Source organism: Ambystoma mexicanum, chromosome 7q, assembly GCF_040938575.1.
Source record: "Ambystoma mexicanum isolate Mex_15411 chromosome 7q, UKY_AmexF1_1, whole genome shotgun sequence".
Taxonomy (NCBI): Eukaryota; Metazoa; Chordata; class Amphibia; order Caudata; family Ambystomatidae; genus Ambystoma; species Ambystoma mexicanum.
The window spans coordinates 534,139,877-534,164,899 of record NC_090941.1 but is presented as its reverse complement, the minus strand read 5'-3'; the positions used below and the strand labels follow the sequence as shown (position 1 = coordinate 534,164,899).

The window sequence follows — 25,023 nt, the reverse complement described above, 5'->3', positions numbered from 1 at the left end:
GCATTACCTACTGCTAAGGGGCCTCTTGGTAGAACTTCCCATCAACCTACTGGCAATCTACAGTCCAAACAAGGAGCAAGGCCATTTCCTCGGCAGGTTCTTACCAGTCATAGCATCATTCGCCAAAGGTCACCTACTAATCGGGGACGATTTCAATCTCCCTCCAGACCCAAACTTAGACAAAACACTCACGTCATCAAGGGAAGATTTCGTCAAAGCCCTAGTCATGGCGAATTCCTAAGGGAAACAGAAACCATTGACTTGTGGAGCCTATACAATCAGGGAGCGAAGGACTATACATTTTTCTCGCACGTCCACAAAGGATACTCGAGGATTGACCTGCTACTGGCCGCAAGCGCACTCGCCACTTGTGTGGAGGACATACAAATTGGACATATCGCTGTTTCGGACCGCATTCCAGTGTCCTTGAGAGTCCGGGCGCAGGGCTTCCTGAAGCCCCTCCAAAGACAATGGAAGATACAAGACCAGATCCTGTCAGATGTAGTCATTAGCTCAGAACTTGCTGAAACGCTCACAAACTACTTCAAGGAGAACACGAACCAAGACACTTCATTGGCAACCGTCTGGGATGCGATGAAACCTGTCATCCGGGGTGTCACGATGGATGCCAAAGCAAGGCTCTGTCGGCAGAACCAGCTGCAACAAGGCAGGCTGGCGAAGAAGGTAGTGGAACTGGAGGGTAGCCTCAAAAAGCGCCCTACCAAAACAATAGGATGAGAACTCAAAAGAGCAAAAGCGGCGTTGGAGATGCACCTGGCTGACCGGGCCGCGAGAGCTTTGACGAACACCAAACAATTTTACTACCTCAACAGCAACAAGGCTAACCGCCTCCTGGCGCACAAACTGAAGAGGCTGCAAATGTGGAACTATATCCAGTGCCTGGCTGAGAGTGACGGCAACCTGCACCACACAGGGGCAGAGAAACTCATTTAATAACACAACACCATGAGGAGATCATGACTGGGACCCCAACAGCTGCACCGATCCTATCAAAATTCCTGGCCTCCATCCCAAAAGCGCTACCTCACCCGTCTCTAGAAGCCTTGGAACACCCAATAACGGCGGAAGAGGTAGGAGACATGATCCTCTCCCTGAAACACTCTAACCTAGGGCCAGGCGGGCTTTCAACGCAATTCTATAAAAAGTTCACCTCCATCCTGGTGCCCCAGCTGGTGAGTCTTTTCAACTCGTTCCTATCAACGGGCTCCCTCACAGCCTCCATGGAGGAGTCAATAATGGTCCTCATCCCGAAGCCAGGAAAAGACTGCGTACAATGCGCATCAAAGAGGCCCATAACGTTACTAAATAATGATGCTAAGCTATTCGCAAATATCCTGGCGAACAGACTAGCCCCAATCCTCCTGGAAATAATCCACCCGGACCAGACGGGCTTCATTCCGGCCCGAAGTACCCAGGACAACATCCGAAGAACCATAAACATAATTGAGTCGTCAAACACGTTGGGTTCAGAGCTGGTTGTTCTCTCCTAGGACACACACAAAGCGTTTGACATGTTGGACTGGGGCTACTTAAGAGAAACCCTGATCCACTATGGCTACGGCCCGAACTTTGTAAAATGGGCACTTGCTAACTACCAGCACCCTTCTACGAGCCTGAGACTGAATGGGGCCAGATCAGATCAAATCAAGATTACCGGTCACTAGACAAGGATGCCCCTTTTCCCCACTCATATTTGCGCTCTCCATAGAGCCATTCGCCAGCAGGATTCGTCGCAACCCGGCGATTCACAGCCTGGAATTCAAGGGAGAATCCTAAAAAACAGCATTATACGCTGACGACGTGCTCCTAATGATTACCCAGGCGAAAGAATCCATGAAGGCCCTATGGCAAGAGCTAGAAGAGTTCTGAGAAGCCTCCAGGTTCACTGTAAACATCTCGAAATCCTGGGCATTAATGTGCCTGTAAACCTCAAGGTAGTGTTGCAAGCCAAATATCCGATACCATGGGCAAAGTCACAGATCAATTACCTGGGGGTTAAGATCCCAAATAAAACTGAAAAAATATACAAGGTAAACTTCCCCCTGCTGCTTAGAGAGCTAAGAAATGACCTGGGACACGGGCAAAAGCAAAAAATCTCATGGTTCGGGCGCATCACGACGCTGAAGATGTACTTAACAGCGAGACTACTCTGCTTTGGCCTAGCCCTTCCAGTAACCATCCGGAAGAAAGCTCTCCAAAAACTACAGGGGGACATCCTGAAGTACGTCTGGGAAGGAAAGAAATCGCGAATTCTGAAGCGCATCATGCTCCAGGGCTCGGCGACGGGCGGCCTAGGGGTCACAGACGTGGCCAGGTACTGCCTTGCAGCTCAGCTCTCCCAGGCCTTTGCTTGGAAGATGACCACCAATCGTCCCTGATGGTTGAAAGTGGAAGACGATTGGTGCAAGACCCCGACAGAAGCGCTATCACACATGAAAGAGATCAGCATTACCCGGAATACAGACCCACTGCCAGCAACAAGGAACATAGTGACAAGCTGGAAAAGGGCAGCACGCCTATGGAAGTGTAGGAGCAGGACAGGTCCACTCTCGCCGATTTGGGACAACCCAGATTTCTCCCCAGGCATTGCACCACACAACTTCGCCAAAGGGAGAGAGGGTGGGCTGGGGGTCATGGCTAACTTCTTCGAGAACGGAAACCTGCTGAACTTCGAAGCTTGAAAAACCAAATTCCAGGTCCTGGAGACTGAGAGGTTCTGATACACACAGCTCAGGCACTAGCTATCAAGCGAGTCAGCTAGGAAACATGGCAGCAGAGAATTGACGGCCCTAGAACAAACACTAACCGTGAGCCCTCCCAAAGGGAAAATATTTACGCTATACAAACTATTGGACGGATCAGACCTGACCAAAAAAGAGCCCTAAATTGCTAAAGTGGGAAAAAGACATAGGCAGAGCCATCGAACTGGAGGAATGAATCCATATATGGTGCTGAGCACACAAAAGCTCAAAATACACGACAAACAATGAAGGAGCATTTAAAGTGTGCTTCAGATGGTACCGCACCCCGGAGATCCTGAACAAATGCAACCCGGACTTCCCCCACAATGCTGGAGAGGATGCCCCGACTTGGGCTCACTCTTCCACCTCTTCTGGTCTTGCCCGAAGGCCATCCAATTCTGGAGGAACGTCCTAGAACAAATCAAATCAATAACAGGCCTCACGAACCCATGGGACCCGGGAATCGATCTTCTTGGATCTACGGTGGAAGGCCAATTCCTGCTAACAGGCCGAATGGCGGACCTATGCTCTCACCTCCTAACAGCCGCGAACATCTCAATTGCCAGACTTTGGAAAAACCCTGAAGGCCCACACCATGCAAATGTGGTGGTCCAAGTGCTGGGAAATAATTGCGGTGGAAAAAAATCACAGCCGTCAGATTTGGCAATAAATCCAAGTTCGACCAGACCTGGCCGCCTTTTCTGGACTACACATTGTATTGAACATTTGTATGGTACCTGTACACAGGTGTTTCCAGGTCCCACAAGACAAGATGGGGGGAGGGAGCATGGGAATCACAAAAGTAGGACAACAAAAATGGTTATATTGGCCTTGTGACAATCCTACCGTGCAAGTGCAAGAAAAAGGTGGTAAGTGCAAGGGGTAGGGGGTAGAGGGAGAAGTGCAGGAGTGGGGAACCCCGAAGGGTAGGAGTTGGTAAGTGCTGGGCAGGCCAAGGCAGCAAGTGCCAGGGGAAGAGAGGGGAGGGAGGATGAGTGTGGTGGACATCGCAGGCCCAGTTGGGCTAGCCCGGGAAAGGGAGCCTGAGGGCAAGTGCTGTGAGAGGATGCTGGGAGGACTGATAGGGGGTGGTCTGGCCCCTGTATGGCTTTGGGGAGGCAAATTTAGCTACTGGTAGCTGCTGGTGTCAAGTTAACCAGGCTCTTTTAGGTTACAAGCAGAAGCCAAATAGCTCCCCTCCATTTGAACCCTGAAAATCCACCCTCCCGAGAAATACTTCTACCCCACTGCAAGGGCAGCCAGAATACAAACGGAGACTCTGAACTGCCTACTCTGCCGTTGTTTATACATGGCGGATCCGCGCACAGAAAGTGAACGTGCTAAGCCTCCTTTTCAAAACATTGAAGTAGACTGAAAGAAGGGTGCTTGAGTAGCTGGCCGGAGTAGAGTCGTACTAGTAGGATAGTGAACATATGGAGGAGGGGAGTGGTAGTGGAGAAGAGGAGTAATGGTAACATCAAAAGGTGGAGGAAAGAGCTAGGAGAAGTGAAATATCAGGGGAACGAAATAACAAGGGGAGGAGTAAAATAAGATTGGTGTGGTATTAACAGTAGAAGGGAAGAGGTAAACATGGGTGTGAGTGAACCATCCAGAATCCAACTGAGTAAGACAAGTGCACAAGGCTATCCCAAATTCCATTAGAAACACTAACCACTGGATAGGGTAGGGGCAGTTAGGAAGTCCATTGGGGAGAATAGACAGCCACCGTTTTAGCAAACCATCTGTAGTATAAGATAAGCTTCTAGACATTAGGAGTCGACATTCAGTAGCACCAACCAGGGGTTTCTGACGCATGGGTTAGAGAGGAGGTTAAAAAACAGATAAGAGGGAGGGGATCGGCCTTAGGCCCCACAAGGAGAAACATTTAAAAATGTTGAACTGTCTCTATGGCTCAGAGTTATTTTTGTGCAGTCTGCGACAGCAGTCCCACAATGACCGCCCTTCTCGGAATAGTCAACTCATCTCTTAGCGAACACACTTTTCAAGACAGACTACAAACAGGGCTCATACGCCTCCTCTTTAAAAAACAAACCTTTGACCCAAAGGATCTCACAAACTACTGTCCTATCGGTAGGCTGCCTTTTAGCAGAAAAATGACTGAGAAGGTAATTGCCAATCAACAGCTTGATAAAATTCACAAATTCAGACTTTTTCTAGATTATCAATCCAGCTTCAGACCAAAACTCAGAATGGAGACAACCACTATTGACGTGGTTGATGAAGCCTTGCATATTATCGATAAAGCTGATGCATGCCTATTAGTCCTCCTCAACCTCATTCTACCTAGACACGCTGCCATCCCTACTTAGTCAAAGAATGGGCTTTGCAGGTACAGCGGTTGTCCTCATACCTGTGTAAGAGACACAAAGCTGTCCAAATGGGTTCTCTAAGGTCTACACACTGTCAATCCTCTCCATGGTTTTATTCAGTCAATACACTGAACCCCTCAACACACTCCTGACTGACAACTGAATACACCAATACGCGCGATGGCACTCAGCAATACCAAAGAGTTATGGATTTCCAGGACATCACCCATCTCTGCTTAGGCTTTACTGCCATTCAAAATTAATGTGAATATCTTACTTGAAACGTAACCCTACCGAGACAGAATTCGTTATCCTAGGCTTTCGCTCACATGTGGCTAAACGGCTTGCGCTTGGACAGACTTACACTGCAGCTCACAAAATTTTTGAAAATCTCTCAGATTCATTGTGGAAATGAAAGAATCCTTTCAACGACACATAGCTAAAAAGCCCAAACGGCTGGCATCAAATCACCCTACTTTGCAAGATCAGCCATTTATCTCCTACTTGTTGCCTAGTACAGCCTGTTTTTTTTTTACTTTTCTTTACTCAGTTTTTGCATAGAAAGATAAACAGAAACAAACTTTTCATATCCAGTCACAAGAATCAATAACAGAAACTACCCACCCCATAAAATTGCAATTCTTTACATCAAATCGTACCTATGTAGTATCCCTCAATCCCCACGCTCATTATATCAAACTCCCCCATACCTCCCGCTTTTCCGAATAATCCCAACAATAACATGTCACTTCCATAACAACCATAGACCCAACCCCCACCCAACTTCTTCTGATATTCGTCTCATAGGGGTTTCAAGTCCGGGGATGAAACCAGTTCGTTCAGCAATTGACCCCAGTCCATTACCCTCCCCATCTCTGTACATCATGAAGCCATTGCTTGATAGTCAGACCCAATGCGTTGATCCGAGCCATTGCTACCCTACGTTTGGATAAAATCATAAAAATGTGTGCCAGCTTTCGTTGTGTTTTGTGAGACTTTTTCCCGGGTATCAACCCCAGCAGACAGATCATCAAGGAACACTTATGTGCTATTCAATAATGAATTAAGACAATCCATCACTCCCTTCCAATAAGGCCTGATCACTGGGCACTCCCAAATCACGTGCCAGAAGCCATCAAACTCTGGCATACATCGTGGACATTCGTGTGGTACTAAGGGATTAATTTTGTGTATTCTATCCGGGTCATATATACTATATGTAAATAGTAAAATTGGGATAACTGAAAGCGCGCATTTCAAGAGACCTTTTTTACCTGCTCCCAGATCTTAGACCAATAGACCAATGTTTCTCCGTAATAGAGTAACCTGCATCGTGCTAATCGGGTCCCCTCTAGGGCAGCGTATAGCCTGGTGACCTATGGCCCCCCTCAGTGTCAATAACTTCTGCATCAGAGAGCTTGTCTCCCGGTACCTCCAGGATACCATTTCACAGTGTGGCCAACTTTTGGCATATCCTTGCATAGGCAGGAAAATGGCCCGGTAGCATAACAAACGCTTTCTTCCATTGCTCAAATGTCATCAGTTGACCCCCTTCAAAAAGATTCCCCAGCACTATGCAATTACCATTGCTGCCAACCCCATGGACCTCCAAGATATCATCATCTGTGCATCAAACCCTATTGGCAACTCAGCAGTATAGAGACTTCCCGTTCCCAATTTAATCAACAACTTTTTCCATAATCCCTGAATGACCGTAAAAATAGTAGAGCCTGGTTAGCTTGACATCAACAGCTACCAGGAGCTATTTTTGGCTCCTCAGGCCATCTGATGCCGAAATAACACACCAAAGTGAATTGAACTCTGTGTATTTGGGACAACCTATAAATAAACATTAGGGCAAATCTGTATGACATTTAAAGCATAAGGGGTCATAAATAATGGACACAAAAATGTTTCCAGCTCATGTGAAAGTTAGATTTGCTGAATGCTATGTACTAGCTCCTCATTCCCCAGTGGCAGCTCCTGGTCACTGGTTAATGCTGGATACACAAGAGCTGCTTTTAGCTCCTGCTTATCCAATCTTAATTTCAATCTCTGCAAGATCAAACCATTCCTGCTGCCACAGGACTTCCGAGTAGTAGTGTAGGCTGTGGTGATAAATTGATCACTACTAGCAGGGCTACCAGCCAAGTAGCTAGCCCCCTCCTTAAAGAGATACACCACACAGTGGGTAGCCTCAATATCGTGGCAGGCAAATTCGACCCCACATCTCCTCCACTATGGGATCTGACTGGACACCCTTACCAGCTAGGATCCTGTTAAAGGATGCCTGTATGACCTACAAGGCTAACTCGGCAGATACGCCATCTTGCCTGCAGGCTAAGTTAAACAACTCAGGCAGAATGCAACAAATGCACAGTAGGATGACTGCCATGCACGAGACTAGATGGACCTGCAAGGAGAAAACTAGGAAACAGCCATTCTCCTGCTACGCTCCGTTCCTACGGAATTCTATCCTAGCAGTAATCCGGACTATTCCCTCTCTCCTTGTGTTCTGTAAAGAACTGAAACCCTTCCTATTTCAGTCACACCTTGACATTACCTAGACCAGAGGGCAAAATTTCAAGTTCCAAGTTAGTAGTCAGTCATAAAAATGTCACTCATCACCTCAATGCTATGCATACACACAACACGACATTTCGTACTCGCCAAGGGGCAAATATCACTAGCCGACGACTAGTGGCGAGTGCAAAGTTTGCTTCCTGACCTAGACTGCGAGATAACGCCAGCCACAGGGTGACTATCTATAGCTGAACACGGTGCTGTTGTGTTGTTTCATGGACACACAATACTGCGTTACTGTCTGCCTCTTGTAAGGGTAAGTAAAAGGGGAATTAGTACCCGGAAACGCAAATCCAAGGGATACACTTGTTGTGGATTGGCTCGTTTCTGAGCCATACCACAATGTAATCCTGTGGATGCACGTACGTGCTTCGCACGGCGGGTGCACTGTTGTATTCAAACCTACCCTCTTTTTTTTCTTTGTTCAGGCCACTATGGAAAGGGGTAAGGGACCACACGTAGTCCCTTCTCCCTGTTCCATGGCAGCCATTTTCTTTGTTTACTATGGCCGCCGCGGAAAGAGAAAACGGACTATGTTTTCTGGCTGCTGCTGCCATTTTTGAATGCTTTTTAAAACTTTTTTTCCGGCTGAGAAACGCAACACGTCTCGCAGTCGGGAAAAAAAAAATTACTACCCCGGTCTAACCGGCCGGGATACTAATGGCAATAAGTCCCTCGACGGTGGGCCATTACCGCCTACGGTAATGCCCCCGGGGCCTTCGTTAAGGCCCTTGCTACACTTCGGCCTGTAACTATTGCCCCGGGGACATTACCTTAGGTGGTAATGGACCGCCGTCTCGGGGCTTATTGCCTCAGTAAGACTCTCTGACACAGAGGAGTCATTGTGGTTGATATAAACATTTGTTCATAGTGATAAATATACCCCTAACTATAAGAGGGGTTTCACTGCTTTAACCAAAAATACTAGGGTCAGCGTCAGGATGTCCAAAAGTAAAAAGTCCACAGTCCGATGTCAGCATTCTAGCTCTGTCCCTCACACTCTATTTTAAACTAAATCAAAAAGGAATTCTTCCTAGTCCAGAGGAATGACTCCCTTCCCCTGGATAAAAAAATAGTTCTGGGCTACCAGTTACTAAAAGTTCAATTTCAAGTGTTGGGGCAAATATCTCCCTTCCCCAGCCTTTCTCAGGCTTCTCGTACAGTTCCTCAACTGCTGGGAGACTGTCTCTCCCCACCCCCCAATCGACTTTTCTCTGGTTTCTTGGCTTGGAAGCTCCTCCAAGCTGCAGTGGCTCCCTGACCGCGTTGGCAGTCCTGGATTCCTTCTACCAGGCACTGTGAAGAAGAGTGGCTTGGATTCTGCTCCAAGCTGTGGCGGGTCCCAGACCCTGGTTGGCAGTCCTGGTTGCCTCCTACCAGGCACTGCAACGATGAAGAGTGGCTTGGATGCTTCTCCAAGCTGCGCCTGGTCCCTGACCCTGGTTGGCAGTTCTGGTTTCCACTTAGCAGGCACTGCGACAAAGAAGAAGGGCTTGGATACTACTCCATAGTTTGCATTTTTTATCTTGAAAATCTGGTCCCCCTACCCTCTGCATGAGGAAGCAATCTAAAAAATAACTATCCGGCTTACTGTGAACTGTTATGCTGGAAATTACGTACCCAAATGTGTCCTACTGCACAGGATAGTCACGTATGTCCCACTGCACAAAACACATCTCCCCTCTCCTGTGCTGGAAATTGAAAAAATGAACTGGGGGAATCCTCTCATCCTTGGAGGGGTGGGGCAGAGCCCCAAGCTAGGGCATGTAATACAATAGTTCTTCAGAAACCCCAATCCTGGGGAATTGCATAAAAGCAAAGAGCATTATGGGAACATAAGCATGTCCACAATTTTAAACACGTCTTATAGTGATTCAGTAAGACACCCTTTTGAGTGAATAATGGAAGTTAGACTCTGCAGTTTTTATTGGTCACACCACTCACCCTAAGAAAAAAATGTCTGTACATTGCAGGACATATCCCAGTTTGGACAACTGCAACAAGTATGATATGATATGGCATTTATAAAGCGCTATACACAAGTGTTTCAAGACGATGCAAGGAAGGGGGAACAAAGGGAAGACAAAGACAACGATCTTCCTAGGCCAGGTGAAACTGAGATCGTGCAAGTGCAGGGGAGGGGGGAAAGGGTAAGTGCGGGAGAATGAGGGGGCAGTGCATGCAATACATAAAATAAATAAAAACAATAGGTAAAAGTGTGGCAAGTGTAGGTGAGGCTTTAGCTGTTTATGTATTCAGTTGTCCCAGCCTAGTCTACTAAAAGTGTTTGTATAAGCATGGGTTGCTCATGCATGTGATAACTCAGCTTTTAGGGCGCATCCTGTTCTAAAAGTAGAGTTATGAACAAACAACACGCTCTACAATGCGCTGCAGTCTTCTGAAAGCTGCCTGCTCATTTAAGCGTGGTCTGCGAGTGTCATGGGCATGGGTCAAGTTTTGTCGGAGCGCTGCTCCATCTTTTTTCATGCGCTGCGCTCTCTATTGCACATAAGAAGTACCCAAAATACCCTCTTGAGCGGGCAGGACAAAAACGCCGCTCCACTGAAAAAATATATAAATAACTATCTGCATTACTGAAAACTAGTATTCTGGAATTTCGCCTGCGAACCGAGGAATGCCCGTGCTAAGCACAACTGCACACAAACCATCCGGTGGCACATAAAGAATCCCCAAATTACACAGAAATGCCCTCTGCTCCGTGCAGACCAAATCGACCCACTCCGCGAAAATAACAAGCTTGTTATAGCTTTAAGACTTACTTACTCTAAACCAAATTCGCTTGGGAACGGAGGGATTACAGGGTTCATCAACTCTCAGCCAATAAAATGCGGTCTTAAGCTACAGCCTTTCCCGCGTACAGCCACGATGCTGCACCAGCGTTCCCGCTCAAGCCTTGCAAAGACTACGAGCTGATGAAGGGCGCACCCTGACGTGATTTCCCAGACACGTCCGAACGTGCAACCCACGTGATGTAGTGGAAGGGAATCGTTGCTAAGGTCCGTTTCTCGGGTAGGAACTACACGCTGCAGTCTCTTAACATCCCAATCACAGCCTGCATCAGCTACAAGTTATATCAGGAGTATGGCAGAAAAAAGCGGGGAGTTGGACCTTACCGGAGCAAAGCAAAACACCGGAATGTGGCTTGTGAAGGTAAAGTTCTAAGAAGGGTCATTGTCATTTAGCCAATAAAAGTAATGATGTGTTATTTATATAGAACCGCGGCACATGGGCCAAGAAAAGTGACGGTAGGAACATTAGCAAAGAAAAACGAAGGGGGATGTAAGTCATTTGCCAGGGAGCGAATCATGGCAACCAGGGCTGAAATAACGAGGGGACAAGGCACCGGAGCCATTGTGCACGGAGGCCAGGGGTAGGCAAAACCATAAAGGACAATATATTACAGAGACATTTCTAATTCACAAATGTGGGGACACTGAAAACCAGGGAGTACAAATGGAACTATAGGGCAGGGTGGTGAAGGGGGCACACACCAATAATGATCAACAAGCCAAAATGCTTTAATTAAACGTATATTTTACCAAAATGTTTGTATTTATTGAAACGTTCACATTATACATCTTCAGAGTATGCTAAAGTCATTAAAAAGTTTGCATCAAATTCATATACACCTCTCAAAGGCAACATATTCAACAGTTGCGAAAATTCCCCAAAAAACTCAAAATGTTCTTTATTCAACATTCATTATTTAATTTGTTGCTGTTGCTTTAAACCATTTAATGGAAAAATGCATAAGAAATTCTGCAATCGCATACCTAGCCTCCCCTTCATCGTACCTTCACAATCCAAATTGCAGTTCCATGAGTTGCAACCCAGCCTAACCTACGTATTAAACCTCCAACATGGCAGTGCAGTGATCTTCTTTAAAGTGGCAACGTAATGCTTTAAATAGACACCCCACCCCATAACAATGTCCCATCGGACCTTTTGTTCATTGCTTCAAGGTTTTCAATAACCAGATCATCTTTTAATCAGTGCTTCATGACTGTAGTGGTGCTAGCAGGCAAATATCTGGTTTGTGGTTTGTGTGTCTAATTTAAGGATATTAGTAAATTGAAAAAGTGAACTGGTCAGTTGGCGAATGGAGAGATGTTTTGTGGCACCTAAGGAATAGGGAGGGGTGAAAACTTCACCAGCAGAGCAAAACAGGTGTAATTCGCCTCAGATTTTGCTTCTGCTTACCTTCCAGAAATAAAAGGCGTTCCCACTTTTTCGTTGGTTTCACTCCACTAGTGTAACTTTCGCCCATCCAGGAATTGTGCGCGCCCTCAGCAAGTTTCGCATGCCTGGCATTGTTCCTGTTTGGCTCAGTTCGTTTTGTGCCCCCAGTGTGTTTTGTTTAATATGAAACGCAAAACCTTGAGCGGTTACTTGAAATTCTCAGGGCCATAATGGTTCTTAATGTCAAGTTGTCAACTGTTAGCACAGGCCATTATCCAGTGGGCTCTATGTGATTTTCCGTTTACCTGTTGTTTTTTAAAAAAATTTGTATTTATTCTTATAAAGCGCTACTAACCCATGGGCCTCGGAGCGCTACACAAAAAACAAAAACTTACAGACGACATAAATGGAATAAATGCATAAGAACAACCCAAAAAGAGAAACATCAGGGGACTAAAGGCATTAGGGAAACTTTAACACACTGCAAATCTTAAAAAAGAAAGTTGAGGAACCCATTAGAACAAGGCGCATCAAGTTACTACTACAAATGGGAAACGAAATCGGACAATAAACTCAAGATTCGTAGAGCCCATGGTCATTTACAAAGTTTAAAATACATGGGACAGTCACTGTTCCCTTGGGAGCACCAATTGGCCAAGTCAATTATGTGCAAGAGTTTCAGATCAGAGGAGCGCACTACGCCTGGTCCCGTGGCAAGGACTAACATTGTTAACATTGTACCATTCATTTGAGGTCACAGACCTGCTGGCTCACCCAGGGTATTATAAATAAATACGTGTGGCTGACTGTCACTGACGTCTGGCTGGCCTGTGTATCTGACGACTACACTGCAGTTGAAATACTGCTGTACCAAATTCCATTGGTACGCAATGATAATTAACTCTATCTTCTCTCTACTGTGGTTCTGTTTGTGTGGCGTCGTTCTTTTGGCCAATTGGCATGGCTCTTCTCCATTTTCATTGAAATATGTGCAGTGTAGCAGGGCCAACTTGTTTATCTCTCATGACTTTGGTGGGCGCAGCTTGTTCTTGTTGTGTTGCCAGGCGTCCGCTTGTTGTTGGGTTGTGTACATTCTGATTAAATGGTGCTAAGCATTTGGTTGGATGGTTGGTGCTTTGTATGTTGCTTTTTCAAAGACAGTTGCAAATACCATGGCCACCTTCATGCGCTGGATGTTTCTGCCGCACTTTCTTTTGAAGATACAATCAATACAGATATATGATATTTATAACACACTTAATAACCAGAGGACCGAACCTGTGGTGCTCCGTGTCGTCTTGCTTCCAAGGTGAGCATGTTGCCCCTTTTAATCCTGGGGGCTATAACAATCTCACTGGCGCTGGCCACGAGTGCGTTGCTTGCCTTGAAAAGCTGAAAGCAGCAACACTGGCAGCCCCAATGGCCCAAAAAAAACATAGATCCATATTGAATGCAATGTCTCTAGTTGAGGGCTCAAAGGACTTTTCTAGAATTGAGGAGCATGAGGAAGTCCTTCAAGCAGAGTCTGGCCACCTCTGTAGCACTCGGCAGCAAGCCTATGCCCCTGCTCCACTCGCACAAACCACACTGCTGGCCAACCAGGGAGTAACATTGCAGTTTGTTCTTTGTGTAAAAAGTTGAGCTGGGGCAAGGTGGAATCACATTGGGCCAGATAGCCCGCATGAAAAAACACCACAATTATGTATAGAGCCAAGCAGGCAGAAAGAGGAGCAGCACAGATGGGCCACTAGTGTAAGATTAAACAATAAAGGACCCAAGTGTAATGCCAACTAAAATACACCCAAAGGCAATATGTGTCAGCCGACATTTGAGGCTTTGGAGAAACAAATGGCTTACAGTGACAAATATGCCATTTCTCAGCCACTTCAGGCTCTGATGGTGAAGCTGCTTCCTGCTAATCTGCTGCCCTTCTCCTTTCTCGAGAACCAGGGCTTTAGAGAACTGATGGCATTCCCCATCGTACCCAGGTGAAATATTCCATGCAATCATTGTGTCTCAAGGGTAGCAGTGCCAGCTCTTCCTAAGAAGGTGATGGAAGACGCACCTCACCATGGATATGTGGACTAGTGCACAGAGTACAGACTAAAGACAGTAATGGTGTACTGGGTCTCCTTTACTAACCCACTCTCTGGGCTGACAACCATACCACGCACTTCATCAAACACCCAGCGCAAGCATGCATGCTTGTAGGAATTTATTCAGATGTCACTCAAGGCATCAGGCACTTGAACCGGTTATCGCAGAATGGCTTAGTTCACACGCTCTTAAAGTTGGCTCTGTCTCTGTGAATGGTAGCAATATTGTATCAGCCCTGAACTAGCCGGACATAACCCACATTATGTGTTCTGTATATGATCAACCTTGTTTTGCCCGGTTCCTAAAATATCCCACCCTTGCCAAAATACTGCAGTGCACTCACAAGATATGTGCACGCTACTGCTGCTGGGAATGCAATGGCCCCTTTCCAGACAAACCCCATCTGCCAGTCCACCATATCAAGCCAGAGTTTGTTACTCGCTGGAATTCCACCCTCAACGACTTGCCATAATAGACTATTGCGTGGCACCCGGAAAGCCAAGGGATTAGTCAGCACTGCTCTGTCGGTAAGCCAGTGGCACTTCATTCACTTTGTCTGCAAGGAACTTTGGAAATTTGAGGGGGCAGCTGTGAGGGTGGGTCAACAAAAAAAAGTGGGCCTGTCTGAAATCGTGTCACTCATCCTTTCTCTGTAAAGGAGCCTAGTGAACAGGTGGGGTGGGGGCACAGTGCAAGTGGATGCAGGGGGTGGGGGCACAGTGCAAGTGGATGCAGAGGGTGAGTCACTGAGGATGCTATGGCACAACTTTTCTGCAACATGTAACAAGTGTAGAATGTACCGTGCACTTGGGTCTAATATTAATTTCCAAAGGCCCTAGATACTCGAAGGAATTTTTAGGAGAAGTTCAGATGTGTCTTGGACAGGGCTGGTGGCAGCTTATCATTTCGTGTATTTTTAACCCTTTCCTCCCAGGTAAACCGCGGTTACTGCGTTCGCCACAAATAGGTGGCCTGGCTCCAAAATGGCCATGCCACGAGGTTCTTTGTCCTGTCCTTCAGCCATCTTGCCCCCTCACCTTCCCCAGGTTGAGCCGACCCGGGCCAGTCTTTATTTGGGCATGCATTCTCCCGTGAAACGCCAAGCTTTCGCAGGCTTCTGCATCCGTTGTGTGTATGCCTCCAGGATGTGGGCTGGAACGTCTGGTTCCAATACACATTCTGGGTGCCAGAGAGTCTGCGGTGCTGTGAATGCCTTGGACCACCGTGGCCGCGATTGGTCCACGTATGGTATGCCTGTCTGTGAGCAGATCTCCCATTGGGTCCTCTTCGTTTTGGCGCAAAGGAGATTTTGAATAAGAGAGGGCTCCAAACACCAATACCATGTCGATCCCTGGCGTTCTCACTGAAGGAAGGATAGGATCCAAGTATCCTGGAACTAAGAAGCCAAGTCAAGGAACCGCTGGTGACTTGCTGGAAGTTTTGGCACCCTGAGCCTGCTGTCGTCCCGTGGGACCCCTCTGCACCTGGTCGTCCTAGAAGGCCTGTGAAGACGCTTTGACCCATTGGAATAGTGGGACCAGCTATTCTCTGCACCTTCATCAAACTCTGCAAGTAAGCCTTCTCTGAAGTGTCCCTGGGCCAACCAGTGGGCTGAAGAGCTTACGCAGAACCTTTGCCCTGATACTGCTGCCGTTTCGTGGAGGCCCTTGAAACTTGGTACGTCGCTAGCTCAGTGTTCACCGCACTCTCAAACCATATTTCGTACACTTGGCGTTCCCAGGTCTGGAGTAAAGTGAGTGAGCCCGAACCGAAGCATACGTGGTTACCGTGTCGCCCAGACGTGGTGACCATCTTTGCTTGTGTGCTACTTTTGTGCCCCTCTTGCCCCTGAAGCCTGCTGCAGTGAAACTGGCCTGATCCATCCACCAGGAGCGGAGAAATCGCCACTATCCCGTTTGGGAATCCACGCTGTACCTTCGTCGCTGAAAGCCTCGCAGCCGCCAAGTGCCTCACTTGATCCTGCAACCAAAGTGGACTCGATTGCCGAAGTTTGGTCCGGAGTGCGCCGGGGGTCGGTGAGTAATTGCAACCCTAACTGATGGCCCCTAGCGCCTCCATCCATTTTTACTCGCAAGTGGCCCCTGAGGGCACCGCTCCTTTCCACTGCTAATGCAAACTATTCCCAAACTCTGGAACCTGCTCTACCCTGTTGGGGAGACCCTCCACGAATAGTGGGAACTTATTCTTCATCACCTCACCCACCTTCCTGATCTGCTACAGACCCTTGAAGAGACCCCATTTTGCCCATCTGCATTACCGTGTGTGCCAGCATTGCAAGTACATTTGAGCATTAGGCTCCACTCTTCTTGGGATTGGACTGCCTCTCAGTTAGGATTGTGTTTGATGCAGAAGGGACTAAAGACTATTTGCACTGCCTGTTTCCTTCCCCTTTTAGGTTGTGGTCCCATTTCGTGCATTCACTCTTTAGACCCCATTGGTCTTGTATATATGTATAGTGATAGGATTTTGTTGGCTTTAAAGTATTACTGTGATTTTTATATGTGTGTAGAAACTCAAAGGCCTTGAAATAAATGTATTTGTATTTTATATATATATATATACCTACCTGACTGGGTGTGATTTGAAAATGTGTCCTTTACTCATTGAGGTCTTTGTCATCCTCACCCCTCCTGAGACCTAGTCTTGACAGCCGCCAATTCTACCTTGATTGGTCTGGTTTGTCCAGAACGTTACCTTGTTCCAAGAAACTAGGCTGGTTTTCTGAACCTCTGCCCACCAGGTCAGAGTTCAGAAATAACACTCACGAAAGAGGACTAGCGCCCTCTTTATATCTGCTAATACTGTTGGAGGGTTATTTACATCGCACATCTCTAAATTGTGTAGCACAGCTTCAGCCGTGGCAATGTCTTCTGGATAGTTTTCAAGATCCATTTCATTAGACCTAGCGAGGCCTCGGATATAGACTTTTGTGCTTGCAGTACTCACCATGCCCGAATTCTGGTTAAAGTATAATATGTTATCCCACATTGTAACATGGAATAAGGAGCACTGTTGGGGTGAGTGCATTGTTGGTGCCCCAGACACAGCAAGGCGAATCAGTGAGTGGCCCGAGTACATGCGGGGAAGGATGTTAAATGTCCCGACCTTGCAGGGGATCGAAGAAGAGAGCAAGCATACATCTATTCTAGATGTCATGTCGTGCACAGTCGAGTCGAAAATGTAATTGTGAGATGTAGGGCAAGCCATACGTCAACCAGTCCCAGCCTATGCATACCATCTTGAATGACACGTGCCGCGCTAGTTATGGTCCTGCTTGTGCGGTCAAGTGTGAGATATGATAGGTTATTTATAACGTGCTTAATACCTACAGGTTTTTAAGCGCGGACCCGGGGGTCGAACCTGTGGTGCTCGGTGTCGTCTTACTTCCAAGGAGAGTACGCTGCCCCTCAGCTATCCTCCCGAGACCAGGTCAAGAACGGTATTCATATCTACACCCCATATAATGGGGATTTCAGGGTATGACTGCCATACTGTTGAAAGTTCCTGAAAAATTGTTCTCATCTGTGTTAGGCTCATAGGAATTAACAGCGGCTCTTTATTCAACAGCACACCATGTATGAGTACAAAGTGGCCCTGCAAATCTACTCGGATGTCGATGGGTGTGAACTGTAAGAATTTATGGATGATGGCCATAACCCTGCTTCCTTGTGATGATGATGTGTAGTACCTGTGGGCACCTCAGATCTCTCCAAATGTGAGGCACGTAGCCGCCATAGTGTGTTTCCTGCAACAATAGTATGTTGGCCTTGTGTCTGCTTATGTAAGCCAGGAGCTTCCTAGCTTTCGCTTGGTTCCCTAGTAATAATTTAGCATTTATATAGCGCTACGAACCCTCTGGTATCTGAGCGCAGCTTATTACCCACGGTGTGTGGCGCTCATTTATCGACCTCGGAAGGATGAAAGGCTGAGTTTGGCCCTGCCGGGATTTGAACCGGCATCAGCAGGCTCTGCACAGATGTCAAAGCGAGCGCTCTACTCGCTGTGCTATCGGACCGGCTAGTATTGGGCCTCTTGCATTCCAGCTGAGGAGCGCCACTTCACAGTGCATCATCATGTATACGAGCAACATAATGGCCATTGCACTTGAGTGTTATGCTGCCTGACGGGCCCAATTCTACCAAATCATATGAGAGTGAAGTTAGCCAAGCGTTATAAAGGCCCCTGCCCGACCCTCCCTCACCACCAGCCTAAACTTGGCAGTGCATATCCTGAACATGGAGAAACCCAAAAACAAAAAAAATAACAATCGGGAAGTCGGCAATCGGGCTTGAGGCTTCTGCTGTTCCGACAGTCGCTGCATATGAAGGAGAAGGTATATGAATCTGCAAAGGCTCCCAATTTGTGCAAGTTATATAAGCGCAACAGAGAATACATAGTCACCCGTTCAGTGTTAATGGAATGAGCACAGGTGCTGCACCAATTATTCAATGGAATCTTTAGACCTGCTGAAACAGCCATTGGCCGCAGGAGCTGGTGCGGGAAGATATGCTTCAGTGAAGTTAGTAGCTTCATCTGGCAACGTGAAGAAGAGTGTCTTGCCCTCATGCTGAAAACGTAATTTTGCCTAGAAAAGCATGGCGGCGTAAGGAACAGATCTTTCCCAAAGGAGCTTCTTAAACGCAAAGAATGTTTTTCGCTCTGCTTGCACTGCTGCTGAGAAATCTGGGTACATGTTGTCTTCTTATCTTAGCGCTCCTTTCTCGTGGGCCAGCCGCATCATCTTGTCATAGTTCCTGTAATTGAATATGTGATGCACTATCTGCCTCGGCGAGCCGCTGGGTTTGGTTTGGGAGTGATGGCACGGTGCTTTTGTTCAACATCGAAGTGTGGCGAGAATGTTTCAGACCGTTGTACATTCAGCAACAGCTTTTCCACAAAATCTTCCAATTGGCCATAAGTGGCCTGCTCGGGTATGCCAATAATGCAGATATTGTTACGGCAGGACCGGGATTCCAAGCCGTCGCATTTTACCACTTCACGTCCTGGTGTAATTGGATGAGGTCGGAGTTCACAACTGTTAGCAGATCATCCTTCACTTTGCTAATTCTGCTCTCTGCTTCCGTAATCCCAGCTGCCACTTCTTCCAACTTAGTGTGTAGTGTATTGATACTTGCTGTGATGTCATCCAGCTTAGAATTAACGGTTGCCAAGCCGGTTTTCATACTGTTCAGCAAAAGTTTTACCATTGGCATCTCTGGATCTATTAATTGTAATTGGTTATTTATAACCTGCTTAATACCCAAAGGTTTCTGAGCACCGTCTTGGGGGTCGAACTTGTGTTGCTCTGCGTTGTCTTGCTTTCAAGACGAGCGCGTGGCCCCTGAGCTATCTTCCCGCGATAATAGGGGTCCCGCTGCTTCTTCATCAACCTCGCCACATGGCTCAGCTCTGTACGGTGAACTGTACGTTGCCTTGACTGGCTGCTTTTGGGCCAACAACAGAGGCTCAGTTTTATTTCAGTTGGAGTGAGAAACGTGGACTGAGGCTTTGGAAGCAGCTTTATAAGTTACTCTACAGAACGAGTGGCACTCTTCTTTTTGGACCATTCGATTATGACACAGCGCACATTAAGGTCTGGGGCTGTGTGGTTCTCGGGCATTTCTTTGTCCCCTTCTAGCCATTCTATTGATATTGTGCACTCGTCCCTCTTGTCCAGTGAATAGCAGCTGGAATTGGCAGAGGGGGGGCACAAATACAGCCGAAATTCTCAGAAGATCAACAAAGTACCACAACATCCCAGGGGACTAACCATACCATGCCATCAAGGGTGAAAGAAACAGAGGGGGGGCCTCTATCCCAACCACATTTGAGGCAGTTGAGGATACCATTACCAGTAACTCTTTAGATGGGCACTGAGCCCTTTAATCAAGATCTTATTGGAGGTAATTCCAAGCCAATTGAAGGACAAATGGCTTTAGCGGCCTCCAAAATAACTGAGGCATTGGGAAGAGCACACCAGTCTAAACTTGCTTCTTTCTGGGTTTTGGATGCTACAATTACCAAGGAAATGTACGTGTATAGGTTAACGTCAACAGACGGATCTCTACCATTCACCATTCGTGGGTTTTGTAAGCTCCACGGAAACAAATAACCAATCAATTGGGTAAGGAGTGTAGAGGTTAGGAATGGCAATACATTACAGGAAACTTGTGTTTTTGGGGGGCGGTTTAGGCGAAACTGCCCTTGCAACAAGTCCTAGAGATATGACAATGACGGTCCCATCGGGTGCCTTTGCTGTATGTAAATGTGGCATGCTCCTTGAAGATCATTGGGTGGGAGGTTAACAAACAGAAAATGGCATATTACGCCTGAATAGGTGTTAGGTCCTGGAGCTTTTTAAGCACGTTGCCCCGCTAAGGTCCCTACACTCTGGTGATATTTAATTCATTTCACTCTCTGTTGACACAAATAACCGCATGGCCTCCTACTGTTTCTGAAATTGTTTCTATGGGAACAGAGGGCTATCTTTCATTCCCTGTGCTATGGCAAATAAAAACCTTCTGAATGGCATGGAGTGGGATACCTTTTATGACTAGCTGGGATATCTATCAATTGGTGGTTAAAATGACTGACCTTGTTCCTACTTTTACCAGGTATAGGGGCGAATCCAACTTGTGGATAGATTACTTTTTTTTTTCTCTACTCAGCTGAAGCTCATGTCCTTTAATCTATATATTTATGATTCAGGGGCCAGCAACCATTTGATGTTACATTTTACTTTGAAATAACTTTCAGCTAGAGATGAGGTCTCTATGTTGGTTCCTGTAACACCTGATAGAAACGGTCTAACCTGCTATTGGTATGGGACTCTGTACAATACACTCATCAAATAACTTTTCAATGATAATATCAAGGAGGACCTGAGGTCTGTGGTCTGGGCAGTCCATCTATGGGAATGGGCTATAAGCCTTTGGATTTACACATCATTGAGGTAATCAAGAGGATAACGTTTGAAGCCAAACGGTTGAAACCATCCTACCCCCATGCATTTTACCATAGAATTAAGGAATCTAAAAGTGCTAAAAGATTGGCTTTTAATAAGTTTGGGCAAAGGGACATTTCGAGAGAGAACATAATCAAAAAGCAGGAGGCCCACAGGCATAGGAATCTCGTGAAGTCCCTGAGATATGAACTGCTCTTTAAGGACGTCCATGCCAAGACCAGACAATTTTGGTCAACAATTTATCTAAAAACAAATCCTTCTGTTACGACTGCTGGTGATGCCATACAAGAAGAGATCTGGGTGTCTTTATTTTCGGGAAAATGTAACCTCTCTTCCTGATCGAACCTGCAACATGGTGCTATGGGGATTCCCCGTAATGATGGAACTTGCCCCTGGGCTCTTGAGGACATTGTTGGGACTATAAATAAACTAAAACCTTCCTGGGCTCCAGGTCCTGACGGTCTTCCTCTATTTATGCTTAAAAAGAACCCATTTGCCTCGGCCCTTTTCCTCAAACTCCACTTTGATGCCATATATTCCTCACATATGGTCCCGACCCAGTGGACACAGTCTATTATTATTCCCATATATAAGAAGGGTGACCCGAAGGAGGTCGGGGGGGGGGGGGCTGGGGGCGTGGTTTCCAGCCATGTCGTGAGGGCGCACTTTCTGCTGCTCCTGCTTGATCCGTCCTGATCCGAGTCGAAGTGACTAACACTTGCAAAATAAGATCCTCGCTGTTGCTGCATGAACCGAGGGAACACCTGAGGCACAGAAAGAGATGATTTATGAGGGACAACAGTGCTGGATCGAGCAACTGACCCACCAGCCCAAGACCTCAGCAGGCCGAGTAAGCGACCAAGATGGCGGTGCGCATACAGAGTGGGTTCTGAAATGGCCCGATATCCTGAGAGCACTGCAAGCTCAAGCAGCAAGACATCAAGGGCAGCAAACATGGGAAGCAGACCGCATCGGCACCCCTAAGGAGGAGCGTGATCGGAAGACAGCCAGAGCTCGAGCTTGGAGGGTCGCAACTAATGCAGACCCGCTGAAGAGGTAGGCGGCAGACTGACTACCCGCGAAAAGAGGGACTCTTGGGCCCGGGAGAGCTTCCAAGGGCTCCTGTGCCTAGGTGGCTGACAAGCAGGAGAGTGCCGTCAGCAGCCCCCCTGGGGGGACTTGGGACGCAGGAGGCGGGAAACTCTGCCTGCGGTGCCAAATGGGGCAGTGTGCCAGGGATTATTAATGCGGCCCAACACACCACAGGCATCCAAAGTAAACAATAGGAGGTGCCAGCAGAGGCAAGCATTCGCACAAGGAACGGATAGTCGAAGGCGTGCTGCAAGGGGGCCCTGCAACCAGTGACGCATAGTGGTGGGAACAGAGGACAATTACACCAAAGCTAATATGCTTTTTGCAGCGCAGGTGTCACCTGAGACTCCCCACATGGGCCAACGCAGATACACGTGAGAATTGTGGCACACAGTAACCCGGGGCTTCCATCCGGGTAGCGCAACCAAGCACTGCAGCAAGCATGCAGGACACACAATACCTTGGGCACAAAAGAAGAGGATACAGTACAGTGCACCTTGAAGGAGGCCTAAAGGCCATACCGCAAGCCGCAGAGGAGCTCTACAATTCAACTATGACTACGGGGCACCAACCACACATATGGTCTTTTCATATGCCTCCCAAAGCATCCAAACACTGCTACAAACAGCCCACTATTGACACATTTGCGAAGACCGTTGAAGGGACAGCAGTGACTACAAACATGGCGACTCCGTCTCAAGCTATACTGGCGGAGCAGAATGGAGGAGACCAACATGTCCTGGAAGCAATAGCAGCCCTAAAATCCTCACTGGAAGCCAAAATGGACGTCATTACCAATGTGTGGGCCTGCTGAGGCAGGATGTGCGAGCACTAGTGGAAAGGACAGGTATGTTGGAAAAACAAGTAGCCAAAAACAGGACCGGCTTCAAAGACACGCTCTGAGATGCTATGGTGATGCAGCAACGAATAAGGAATTTGGAAGAGACTGATGATGCAGAAGGGAGGGCTTTGAGCAATAATGTTAGAATAATTGGCCTTCTGGACGGCGAGAAAGGTACAGATCCCACAAATTACATAGAAAATATGTTATCACAGGAACAAGGCCCTGGTTGCCTCACGCAAGGCTTTATTGTGGAATGAGCAGACAGATCACTTGCAAAAGCAAAAAAAAACACCAGTGGCACCTCTACGGCTGATGATAGCGAAGATATTAAACTACAAGGACAGAGAAACATTTCTGGAGTACTTTAGGACGGGGAGACAGGATCATGAGAGCATCGACAAAAATCACTGCATATATAAAGCAAAATGCGCTTTGCCTTTGTAAAGAGGCTCCGGGAAACCAACCCTAAATATATGCTGCTATACTCGGCACACCTGAAATTCGTATGCAGGGGCTGTGCTCTTTTGTTCAAAACTCTGGCGGCTGCGGTTACTGAACGCCTGTTACCTATGCCAGAATGATGACCAGAACACACGGAAGGGACACAACGGCCTACATCCCGAAGGCCCCCCCAGCAGGATGAAGCTATAACCTGACGGTCATCGAAGACGCAACGGCAGGAGGAATGGTTAACTAAGAAATGTCAGAGACAGCAAGCAGGACATTAAATAACCTATAGCACATACTTCGCATGGATGCTGCAAGATGCAGGAACAATACCAAGGAGCAGCAGACATAGAAGTGTGTCCTCTGCCCACAGCCATTTCACTTTTGGGATACTAGCAGTTGCGTGTCCACCCGCTGCACAACCGACACCGCAGAACTGCACTAGGCTGTACAGGAATGAGAAGCAAGGATGTCTGAGCATACCAAATATAGCTGGGCAACAATGTTGGGTTGGGGGCACTGTTTGGGAGAGGGCAGTTGTCGTGGGTTTGTTTGCACGGTTTCATACCGCGTTTACACTATGAGCTGGATGGCCAGCAAGCAGCTGGGCAGCGCACGCAACAGCGGACCCACCAGCGGCACCTTGATTCCTTATAGACGGGCCCTGTAACTACTACAGCAGACATGACTGGGAGCCTTCAGCTAGTTACCCGAAATGTCCGGGGGCTAAATAACTATATAAAAAGAAATAAGGTAATGACATACTTCCGCAGGAACAAAGTAGACATAGCACTCTTGCAGGAAACCCATCTAACCCTGGAGAAACGAGCAGTGTTAGCCAGGAAATGGAGCAGCACCACGTTGGGCTCCCCCTACTCTGTGTATGTGAGGTGGGTGCTAATTTGGAAAGCGCCCACCGTGCCTTTCCGGGTGCTTAAAACGATCAAGGACAATGAGGGCAGGATGGTCCTAATTCAGGGGTTCGTGGAGAACAAGGAAGTATGTATCATCAACACCTATGCCCCAAACCATGATGCCTCAACTTTCTTCCGCTCACTGTATACCAGAGTGGGTCCAGTCAGAAACAGTACCATCATATGAGGAGGGGGACTTCAACTGCACTCGTGATCCCCTACTAGATGGGTCTGACAACAAATGTACACCCCCTGCTTCCTGGCCAACGCACTTAATGCCTTGACAAGAGCCTTCAACCTAGTCGACATATGGAAGGAGATACACCCACATGCCAGAGGATATTCACACTATACAGCCCAGCAGGATTTAAACACTAGGCTGGATAACTTTTTCGCAGACACAGAGACATTGGGGGAATTCACAGATGCAAACTATAAAGCCAGAGTGCTATCAGACTACCCCTCCCCTCCCCACCCACCAAGTATTTCCCAAGGGTACAGTTACCGTACAGTAGCACAGTAGCCAGCGTGAGAACGAGCAACCGGATAACGGAACACTGGTGAAGGGCACTAGGCAGGGATGCCCATTGTTTCTTAGGTTGTTCATCCTGACCCTTGAACCAATCACAATATACCTCTGCAACGTAAATAAGGAAGCAGGCGTAAACATACATGGCCAGTGACATCTGTTGTCCCTATACGCGGACGACATGTTGTTATACACACAAAACCAGAAACTAACTTACAATACATACTAGACATCCTTGAG

The 25,023-nt window shown here is 47.3% G+C and overlaps 1 protein-coding gene and 1 long non-coding RNA gene across 2 annotated transcripts in view; one reads left to right on the top strand and one right to left on the bottom strand.

The window, feature by feature from the left end:
- Window positions 1-10,590, bottom strand: part of LOC138527855 (uncharacterized) — a 299,358-nt gene extending 288,768 nt beyond the window's left edge. The window contains exon 1 of the long non-coding RNA XR_011284068.1: window positions 10,460-10,590. This is a non-coding gene — a long non-coding RNA (uncharacterized lncRNA). The remainder of the gene's footprint in view (window positions 1-10,459) is intronic.
- Window positions 10,591-10,688: 98 nt separating this feature from the next.
- GTF2F2 (general transcription factor IIF subunit 2) overlaps window positions 10,689-25,023 on the top strand; it is a 1,410,422-nt gene continuing 1,396,087 nt past the window's right edge. Inside the window, exon 1 of the mRNA XM_069639167.1 lies at window positions 10,689-10,846. Coding sequence (XP_069495268.1) covers window positions 10,778-10,846 — 69 coding nt within the window. The 5' untranslated portion in view covers window positions 10,689-10,777. The remainder of the gene's footprint in view (window positions 10,847-25,023) is intronic.